The following is a 10793-nucleotide window of genomic DNA, read 5'->3' as shown; positions in this document are numbered from 1 at the left end:
AAATTATTGTGGTCTAAAACCAGGTGTTTTAGTTTCATTCCAACCCCTGTATCTCACTTTCAACATCTGATATGTGTTCTATGTTCTAGTGTGAATAACATGTGGGTCTGTGAGATTTGCAAATATTTGCATTCTGTTTTTATTTATATTTCATTAAATTTTACACAGCATCCCAGCTTATTCAGAACTGTGGTTTGAAAGGGGGACATTTTGAAAAGAGATTCAACCTAAAATCAATTTCTATTGCTTTAACCAAACCTTTTTGCCTCTTTCTCTCTCTCTCTCTCTCTCTCTCTCTCTCTCTCTCTCTCTCTCTCTCTCTCTCTCTCTCTCTCTCTCTCACTCTTCTGTTTTCTGACCTTCATATATAGCCTCTGGCATTTCAGTTCACAGGGTCATTTCAAACCATGCCTTTATAACACCATCAATCTTATATTAAAGAGATTTATCTATTAAAAAACACTTCAGTGCTGGCAGCTCTTTTAGGCTGTTCTAATCTGGATTCCTCCTGGTGAAAAAAGGAAGGACAAATCCTTTGGTTTCTGGATCCAGGCTCAGCAGTTCATGCCAAGCAAATCGCAGATTAGTCCTAACTGATCCCCCACATTACAGCCCATTACCATCAGATTTAGAGATTTTTTTCTCTGGTAATGAAATATATGCCTCTGCTAAGAATAGTAACAAAATAGACCATTAGGCCAAAAACATCCCCGCCCTTCCGACTCTGATTCCTAGAGAAGGAGTGGGAATATCATATATTGCTCTCATGTTTATCTCCAAGGCTGCAAATTTTAGACAATTCAAAAGCAGGAAATTGTATCATGTAATGGGCTACAGAAGATATCACATATATTAATATTATGTTTTTAAGTTATCTGTCTTAAACTGCATTCTCTGTTAAGTCATCTAGCAGACATTCACAGTGGTTTACAATGGTTTTAGGTTAAGTGATGGAGGGGAGAGGGAGGGCCATCCTAAAGACACAGTTATGCCCTCTAGGACTCCTGGTTACGGACGCTCCTAGAGAGCATAACTGTGTCTCTAGGATGTAATTAATGTAATTAAATATGAATTACAACAGAATACAATGATTTGATAGAACATAGAACATATATCAGATGTTGAAAGTGAGACAGGCTTAAATCCAGTGACTGTAGAAAACATGGACAGAGCGCCTCTCAAAAGTAAAGCCAGCACAGATCTAGCAACTCAATCCTGCTGGCTAGTTGTAGTATGATGTATATGATGTGTAGCTCCACCCATTTGTTCAATTTTTAGATGCATCTCGATTTGGACGTGGACAGTTCTAAATCAATTCACAGATGACAAAAAATGATGGGACGCTAAAGGCAGAATTCAGCAGTGCAGACGTGTAGCACCTGCTAGCTGAAACAGCTCCAATGAGCAGCAGAAGCTCCGCCCACTTTAACAACGACTGTTTACTTCCACTAAAACATTTAAATCCCTGTTCTTTGCTCTGTCTCTTACTTCTTATTCACTTCTAAAGTAGCTAAAGCACTTTATTTTATATCTGGACTGTTTTAATGACACTAGATTAGCTGCTATTACACGTTTTGGTAACACTTTACTTGGATGGTCCATTTTATGGCTTTGTTGATGCTCAACTGACATTCCACTAACACTTAATTGAATGTCCATTAAATTGAACTTAACCCTATGTTGAATGTAAATGATTCAAAATAGAACCTAAACCTACACTTAACCCTAACCTTAACCCTTAATCAACCATAAAATCTTATTTTAAGGGAAATGAGTCAAATTTGTTTGCAAATTTAATATCAGGTAAGACACTCTTTGGTTAGATTCTTCTGTGTATATAAAGTATAGCAAAGCCTATTAAAATGTGAAATATAGATCAGCCACAACATTAAAACCAGCTCTGTATATACATTGCACTGGTCAGCCATAACATTATAATCATCTTCTTGTTTCTACTTTCCTTGCCTAACAACATTAATCCTAGATTTTTGTATTAATTATTTGATTACTTGAAAGTCTTTTTTCAAGTAAACAGAAATAGTGTTAAAGATAGATACTTTACTTACTAAAAGAACCCAGTAATCATGCCACAAAAAAAATAAGTCCTGTATAGAAGAAAAAGATGCATCAAGATGCGGCGATAATCATTTTATGATCGCATTGCAGACCTTGCAATCTCAATCGAATCAAATTAAACTGAATTAAATCGTATGGTGCCTTGAGATTCCCACCCCTATTTTCCAGTGTGTAACACACCCCAAATAAGACCTTATTCTGCTGAAAAGTTGGGCTGCACTTAGAAATAAAGTGATTGACACGCGACTTTGGCTTGAACAGACCATCCATGCATTACATGGAGTAGCTGAGTTGTAGTCAAGCTGTCGGGTAGCTGCTGTAACGAGTTTAACATACTATTATTGAACATGTGATGTTACTGTGCTGTTTGTCACATTATCAGACACTCTGTACAATGTTCTTTACAGTGTTTTTTTTTTTGGTTAGTCTGATGTTAGCGCAAAATAGCAAAAGTAATCTAATTAGCTGTTAGCTAGACAGCTAGCATTAGTGTAGTTACAACTATCACCAGTGTGTGCTGACTCTCTCGCGTAGTAGTATTGTTTTTTCACAGCAGTAAACAAAGATGATCTATGGTAGTGTAATTTGATGGAAATGTAAACGGTGTGGTAATAAAATTCATGGGTATCCAGGGAGAAAATCCCATCTGTCTCTGGTCCTTTTAGCTGTGCTGTAAACTCAAAGAAGGCGGGCTGAGACGCTTGATCTGAGGCGGGAATAGGCCTTTCTGACTTTAACTCTGGTCTCTGGTACAGCACACAAAACAAAATGAACATACCTGTTCTTAGTTTCTATAGCTGGTGAGGGAATGAAACCACTGTGCCCATGTTTTACACAGTCATTGGTTTAATCCTTTGAGAACCTCAAATTTCTGTATTTTTACAGCAACCTTTAAACTGGACTGAGAACAGCCATCAACCCAGGCATGCAGCTCATTAGTTTCTCAGGTCATAGGTGATCATGGTACATTAGGTACTGTGCTTTTGTCTCTCAGCTCCATGCTGGTGATTTCTTAAGCATCTGTGCTCTTTTAGGTAACATGGATGCCTGGATCATTTTTAAGATACATTAAACTGGCTGTAATTTATTTATCAACATTTTCTGTAAATTAACTTTATCTGTTTTAGGTAATGGTTTTTGCTGACCCCGTTTATAGTTCAGGCTACAGTTTTTGTGACCTGGCAAAAGTTGATTCCACAAAAAACAAAACAAAGAAATGTTTAATTAGGGATGCACCAAAATAAAACACTTGCATAAAGGCTGCACATATTTGGTATGTTTTAATGAATGTTGCCTTTATTTACTATTAAATACAATAAATAGCCTACAAATACAGTGCCAGTCAAAAATTTGGACACACCTATTCATTTTTTTTTCCTACATTGTAAATTAATACTGAGACCATCCAAACTATTAAGGAACACATAAGGAATTATGTAGTAACTTGTAAAGCATGGTGCTCTTATCTGGGTTGCTGTTAACTTGTGGTTTCTGAGGGTGGTAACACTAATGAACTTATCCTGTGCAACAGAGATAACTCTTGCTTTTCCACTTCTGGTTTGGTCCCGATGAGAGCCAGTTTCTTCGTAATGTTTTTGATGGTCTTTTGTGACTGCACATGAGAATACTATTAAAGTTCTTGATATTTTTTCAGATTGACTGACCTTCATTTCTTAAAGTATTTTCTCTTTACGTAGTTTAGTTTTACTTCTTGCCATTGTATGGATTAAAACATTACTCAAATAGAGATATTCACTGTATATCAACTCTACCTCTTCACAACTGATGCTTTCAAACACATTAAGAGGCAAGAAATTCAAGTAATTAACTCTCAGCACAGCTGTTAACTGAAGGCCATTCCAGGTGACTCTACTTCTTAAAGCTGACTGAGAAAATCCAGATGTGCAAAACTGTCATCTAAGCAAGAGGTGCCTACTTTGAAGAATCTAAAATATAAAAGTGTTTAACACTTTTATCTTTACTAAATAATTACATATGTGTTTCTTCCTTCATAGTTTGGATGCCTTTAGTATTAATCTGCATGCAGAACAAAAGTGAAAAAATACAAAAAAAAAGAAAACACTGAATTGACTGGTACTGTATATATATATTTTTCCTTTTCAAAGAAAAAATCAAATACAAAACTACAATTTAAAAGATTTATTGAACACTGATCAGTTTTAACAATACAGCAAACAAACCAACAAAACACAAAGCAATGATTCCTCTACAGATATTTTGCAGTGCTGGCCACTATTTAGACTCTTCAGCTCATCATGCCCCATATTGAGGAGCAGTGGATTGTGGGCTTGCTGCCACTGCTGAGAAAAATCCTAGAGGAAACACTTGTAGCAAAATAACTTAAAATAAATAAGACACTCCTTGAAATAAATAATTTGGTCTTTTTACTATTTCCTTTTATCAATTTCACTTGCAAAAAATAATTTGGTGCATTCCTAAAACATAATTAAATGAAGAAAAAAAAGTATTGAAATTATTTGAGCTAGACGTAGGAGTAGTTTGAAGTAGGAATACTTTGTCTTGGTTCCTCCTAAGGTATCTTTCTCCAGCTCTGATGGAGTTTTTCCTAGTTTTCTTCCTTGTTCTCTTTGTGCTTATTCTAAAGAGGCTCAGAACCTGGATCTCTGTGAAGCTGGTTTGTGAACACATTTGCTGTAAAAAGTAAAAATATAAATAAATTGAATTGGACTGACTACAGCTCTGCTTTTAAGCTGGTTTGAATCCATACAGTTGGTTTATACTAGGGCTGAACGATTAATTGCATTTGCGATTATCTTGCGATATTTTAAAACGAGATTCTCTAACCGCACAGGCTGCGATTTGACTGGTCACGTGACTTGGGAGCGAGCCAAGCCGAGGACGAGCGGAGCAAACCCGAGCAGGAGGCAGGGAGGTGGAGAAGTGAAGTCAACACAGCGCACTTTCACACCAGCACTGTTTGGTCTGGTTAAATCGAACTCTGGTCCGTTTGTAACTTTAGTGCGGTTCGATTGAGCAGGTGTGAAAACAGTAATCGCACTCGGGTGCGGATCAAAAGAACCGAACCGAGACCAGCTAGAAGAGGTGGATAACGTTAATTACCACAGCTGTGAACAAACACTGTCTCCATGCTCGCGCCGTCTGCGCTGTATTCACCGCTCACAGCCGCGTGACTCTGTTTATTATGTATAAATCTGCGCTGCACGTAGAAACACAAAATCTTCTCGCTGTATTTACTTTTTTCGTATATTTATATTTAACGTACTCCCGTGTCAGACAGCTCTGACCAATCAGAGGACACAGGCTGCTCGCGTGGTTTATTGATGAGCATTTTGGTGCGTTTACATTTATGCCTATGTGAAACCAGACCGAACAGAGCGAGAAAACGCTCCAAGTAAACAAACTCATTAACTGATTCATACCAGAGAAACGAACTACAGGTGTGAAAACGCCCTAAAAAAAAACATCACAAAGCCTCGTATTGTATTTGCAAGGCTAAAATGCCAACGACCAGTGCTGCATCTTCAAATACAGAAAATAACGAGTTGGTTAAAGCAGATTCTCTTTATGTTTTTTGCACTTTATTTTTTTATGATGTTACTAGCTAGAGAGCAGTAAGTTTAATTTTTTATATCTATTTTATAAAAAAAATGGTGAAAAGGAAAAGCTATTTATATATTTATTTTTCTATTAAAAAAAAAAACAAATGGTGAAAAGGAAAAGCATAGATTTGTTTGCTTTATTGTTATCTGTGCTTTAAATAAATCTGACATTTATTTGTTTATTATTAAACAAATTGATTTATTGCTTCTGTTTGTTGAAAAATACTTGAGAAGACATTAATCGCAATCACAATTTATAGATAAAAAATTGCAATTATATTATTTTCCAAAATCGTTCAGCCCTAGTTTATACATGCTTAATCATTGACCTTCCAGTCTCGAGAACTACTCTGGCAACTTTACAAACGCCTGGCTGCATGACCTTCTTTCTCAGCACATATTTATAGCAATTTTACATGTTTTATATATATAGGGTGACAGGGCTTCATTAGCTGGAGTACAGGAGAAGTGAGGGGGTGGGGCTGTGAGGTTAGAATCTGTGGGACACCCAGTGGGACACCATATGACTTCCAAATGGAAAATCACATTACACTGCAGATGTGAGTTAGAATCTGGAGCAAATAAATAAAAAAAACTTCAAACTTTTAAGAAAACATAATGGATGAAGAGCATGAAGGGCATTGTTGAATGGAGAAGTTCTGTATGTCTCAATAGCATACTGGTTCCTTGAGAACGTGGTTCCTTTGCCTGGACTAAATCTCCCAGACTTAATATAGTTTTTCTAACAGCTTTTCCATCTTCTTTATGTCTTTTTACATCTTCTTCAGCATAGGTGTTACTGGTTGCCAGATTGACTCTGAGGATCATGTGACAATCAGGTTTTGACAATCAAGTGAAGCTTAGGTAAATATTAGGTGAGGATTAGATAACGATCTAGTGGGAACCAGGTGAGGACTAGGTGAAGATCAGGCTCAGGTGCAAATCAGGGGAAGATCATGTGAAGCTCAGGTGAAACCGAGGTTAAGAACAGGTGGAGATCAGATGAGGCTCATGTGAAGATCCTGTGAGGATCGTGTGAGGATCAAGTGAAGCAGGTTATGCTCAGAAGAAGGCCAGATGAAGATCAGGTGAAGATCAATTGAAATCAGGTGAACATTAAGTGAAGACCAGGTGATGTCCAGGTGAAGATCAACTGAAGATCAAGTTAAGAGCAGGTGAAGATCAAGAGAATATCAGATGAAGATCAGATGAAGCTCAGATGAAGCTCAGGCAGGGGTTAGTATTAACCACAGATCAGATTTAGATATCATCACAACAGGAACAGTTCATACTTGGGTCTGCCTCGAGGTAATTAAAGATTTGTTGGAGGTGGAGATGGTGGAGATGTTGGAGATGCTGTAGATATTGGAGATGTTGGTGGGCACTTTAGCATGGCACTATCCATGTCTGTACATTGACCCTCTTCTGCTGTATCTCTTCTGTAACCACACTCACTCAAAACGCTCATAGTTCCTGGTCTGTCGTACTCGTGGCACCATGTCGACTAACAACCTGTAGCAAAAAGACAATAAAGAAACAATAATTTAATAATGTTCATATTTATACATGTTTTTTTCATTCATTTGGACAGAACAAAAAACAGCCCAGATAACCAACAGATGGACCTTAATGCAAAAACAAAGTTAATAACCTAACACATAGTTAATCCGTCAAGACGTGCTTTCTTCTTTACTCTTCCTCTGGATTTAAAAGCAGGGTTTTTTTGCAGGTATGGGGACTTATTAAAAACTTTTTACACACCATTATTATTCATTTTACAGATTTACATTACGATTCATATATCTCTGCTGTAGTCTAATTTATAAAGCTACTCAAAACTATTAATTATGTTTTTTATGGCATCTCCTCACCTTATTCTTTCCCCTGAACCTGCTCTTTACATTGGAAAAAACAACCCAATATCCATGACTGACTGGCTGAACACACATACACTGAGACTGCTGTAATTTTATTCTAAAATTTCTATAATGATCTACTTTCTATGGTTTCAACATTTTTTCGCTTATCAGAGACACACTTCTGTTTAAAAACAACAAAAACACAATTTTTTACTTTAATTTTAAGGAGTGATTGAGCCCTCTTACAACGGGTTATGCAATGATTAAGGACATTAATATTAAGGATGGGAATCACAGGGCATCTCACCATAAGATATTATCACAATACGTTTCTCATGATAACAAGAATCCCAATACTGTGATTTTGTGATACTCAGTGTATCACAAGATTAATCGCAATTCTCTTCGATGAAGAGGATAAAACACTCTTAAATAAGCAAACACCAGGAATTATGGATTTATTGGTGTCGGTTTCACTGAATTTCACAACCAATATTCTTTACTGCAGGTGTACCCTAACAATTTGATTAATGCTTTCACGTGGAGTAATGAAGCAGTAACTTAAGTAAGTGTAACTAGGGACGAGTTTTAGGGACTGTCTATGTTTTAGTGCAAATATCAATATTTGATGCCACATATCGATAACATATGTCATGAACGAAGCAAAACATATATCACAATCTCAATATAATTTTTCACCCCTACATAATACTAATAATTGACATTATTCAAAATAAAATAATCAAAAACTAAAACGAAAATGAATTCCTCTCTCAGCCCCTGTTATTTCTGTTGTACAACCCTTCTCAGAGTTAAATCTGAGGCAGATCTGAAGTGTTTGCACTCACTTTACTCCATAAGCTAGAATGATGAGTCCAATCAGAACGCCAATCGTGCCGTCCAGGTACCAGACAGCAGGGTGATGCCGAAAGACTTCTGCACTGATGAGGATGGAGAAACCCATAATGCCTCCAACCATGGAGTTAAAACCTGCAGAAACAAATGAACATTGATGGATAATTGTTATATCATTAGCTCTCTGCACTGTGGCACCTTTGACAGTAATAGCTCTTATGCATATGCGCTTTTTAAAAGTGAAGAATTCTGAATTAGCTGGATTTCTGAAGAAATGTTAAGATTCTTTCTATAATTTGCACATACCACTGCATTATTAATCAAAGTAAAATCTATATTTTAATCTTTCTACACGACCTTTCTACAAGTAAAAATTATTAATCTTTTTGTGAAGTCCACAGTTAAGTGTATAATAAAAGAGAATGAAATAATGATTATTTGAATAGATATCATAAATGGTCACACTTTCTAGTAATATCAGTGTAGCCAATGGGCAATTGCATTGTTCTGTTTAATATAATCAATTGAATCATACACCTAGAGTACCAGTCAAAAGTTTGGACAGTAGCAGTAAAAGCAGTAACTATTGTTCAGCACCTTTAGGAACTTCTTCAAGATGCTGAAAAAACTATTTCAGGTGACTCTCCCTCATGAAGACACTGAGATTAAAATATCAAGAGTGTACCGATCTATCCACAAGACTAAATGTGGTACTTAGAAGAATCTAAAATATAAAACATATTCTGGTTTGTTTAACACTTTTTGTTTACTGAAAAATTCTGTACGTGTTCCTGTATAGCTTTAAAGTCTTCAATATTAAATTTAGTGTAAAAAATCATAAAAAAGTAAAAACACATTGATGGAGAAGAGATATGTCTAAATCAAGTAACTTTACAGAACAGTTGTGATTCATCAATCCATAATTAAGTTTTTTTAACTGATCACATAATAATAGAAATGAAGGAATGAAAAGAATAGTAATATATGGGTTTGGTCAGTGACAAGGAAAATCTGAATGTTGGTGGGGCAGCTGGGATACAGCTGGGAGGAGTTTATTTTAAAAACAGTGTTTTGCAGAGCTAAAGGTAGGAGATGGGGTGATGGATTTAAATTGAAATTTACAATGTAAAAAAATCATACAAAACAAAACTTTTGTCCAAAGTTTTTCACAGTATTTCTCTCATTTCTATCATTAACAAAAGACACTAAACAGTGTACTCTGATTTCTTTTTCATATCACGTAATATTTAATTAAGTCTGCAGCAGTGATGGCCTTGGTTTTAGTGTTTCGGTGTTCTCAGGGTGTTCTTGGTGTTCTTGTGCGTGGATAATGCACGTCACACATCAAAGCAGGTCAGAAACAGCGAGAGAATCAGTTTTTCTCCTGACAGGCTTTGAGGCTCTGTCTGTCACTTGTTGAAAAGCCTTTAATCTTTCAGCTACACAGATTCCTTTCTTTGTCCTTCCCATTCACCAAGTTCATCGGTGTCTTTCAGGAGAACGGACAAACTTAGAGCGATGCTGCATTAAACAGACTGTAGATTTATTTATGACTACAAGGAGGCTTGAAAACTGTCCATAAAAATAGTTCTCAGTACATTTTCTAGTGTTAAATCCATGTTTGTAAATGTTAAATTGATTTGAATCTGGCCATTGTACTGTGTAGAGAGGGATGTTACTTTTAAACATTATACAAATCAATCCATCTTAATTTTCTAACCCTAATTTCCAATGCAGCTGTGAGTTTACAACTTAAAAAAACTGAAATTGAGGTTCAACACATACAATCATGGCCATATAATTTTCTCCCAGAATTATGGGAGAACACGAATGACAGAGAAAAAAAAATGTATATAATTTCACACAAAAATTGAAAAGAAAAAAATTAATAATAAAAATAAAATGAATGACATCCTCAAGCAGAAGGTGGCGGAGCTCAAAGTCTTGAATATCTGCCAGCTCTGTAGCGTAATTATGAAGAAGTGGAAAAGCATTCCAGTGAAACCAATGAATCTCTGGTAAACTCCATGCCCAGGAGAGTTAAGGCAGTTCTGGAAAATAATGGTGGCCACACAAAATATTCAGGAATTTTTACTAACTTTTGTTGCCGGTGGTTTAGACATTAATGGCTGTATATTGGGTTATTTAAGGGATGAATAAATTTACATGTTATATAAGCTGCACACACACTACTTTTCATTGTGTCAAAGTATCATTTTGTCAGTGTCGTCTCATGAAAAGATTTCTGCAGAAATGTGAGGGTCTACTCACTTTTGTGGCACACTGTTTTTGAATCTTCCAGTTAGTATGTTAGCATGTTGGCTAGCTCGCTGCTAATGTTGTCTAGCTCTCCGTTAAGCTTAGTTCTCTCCCAGGCAACATTAGCTAACTTGCCGCTAAA

General features: G+C 36.2%; 1 protein-coding gene across 1 annotated transcript in view; it reads right to left on the bottom strand.

Annotated features, from left to right (window-relative positions):
* Positions 1 to 5923: 5923 nt before the first annotated feature.
* Positions 5924 to 10793, bottom strand: part of tmem163a (transmembrane protein 163a) — a 98212-nt gene continuing 93342 nt past the window's right edge. The window contains exons 7-8 of the mRNA XM_049484748.1: positions 8386 to 8527; positions 5924 to 7190 (exon numbers count right to left, since the gene is read on the bottom strand). Of these exons, the coding sequence (XP_049340705.1) occupies positions 7130 to 7190; positions 8386 to 8527 (203 nt within the window). The 3' untranslated portion in view covers positions 5924 to 7129. The remainder of the gene's footprint in view (positions 7191 to 8385; positions 8528 to 10793) is intronic.

Source organism: Astyanax mexicanus, chromosome 11 (genome assembly GCF_023375975.1).
Source record: "Astyanax mexicanus isolate ESR-SI-001 chromosome 11, AstMex3_surface, whole genome shotgun sequence".
NCBI classification, from domain to species: domain Eukaryota; kingdom Metazoa; phylum Chordata; class Actinopteri; order Characiformes; family Acestrorhamphidae; genus Astyanax; species Astyanax mexicanus.
The sequence above is the reverse complement of the archived record's forward strand: the minus strand, read 5'-3'. Positions and strand labels throughout refer to the sequence as shown.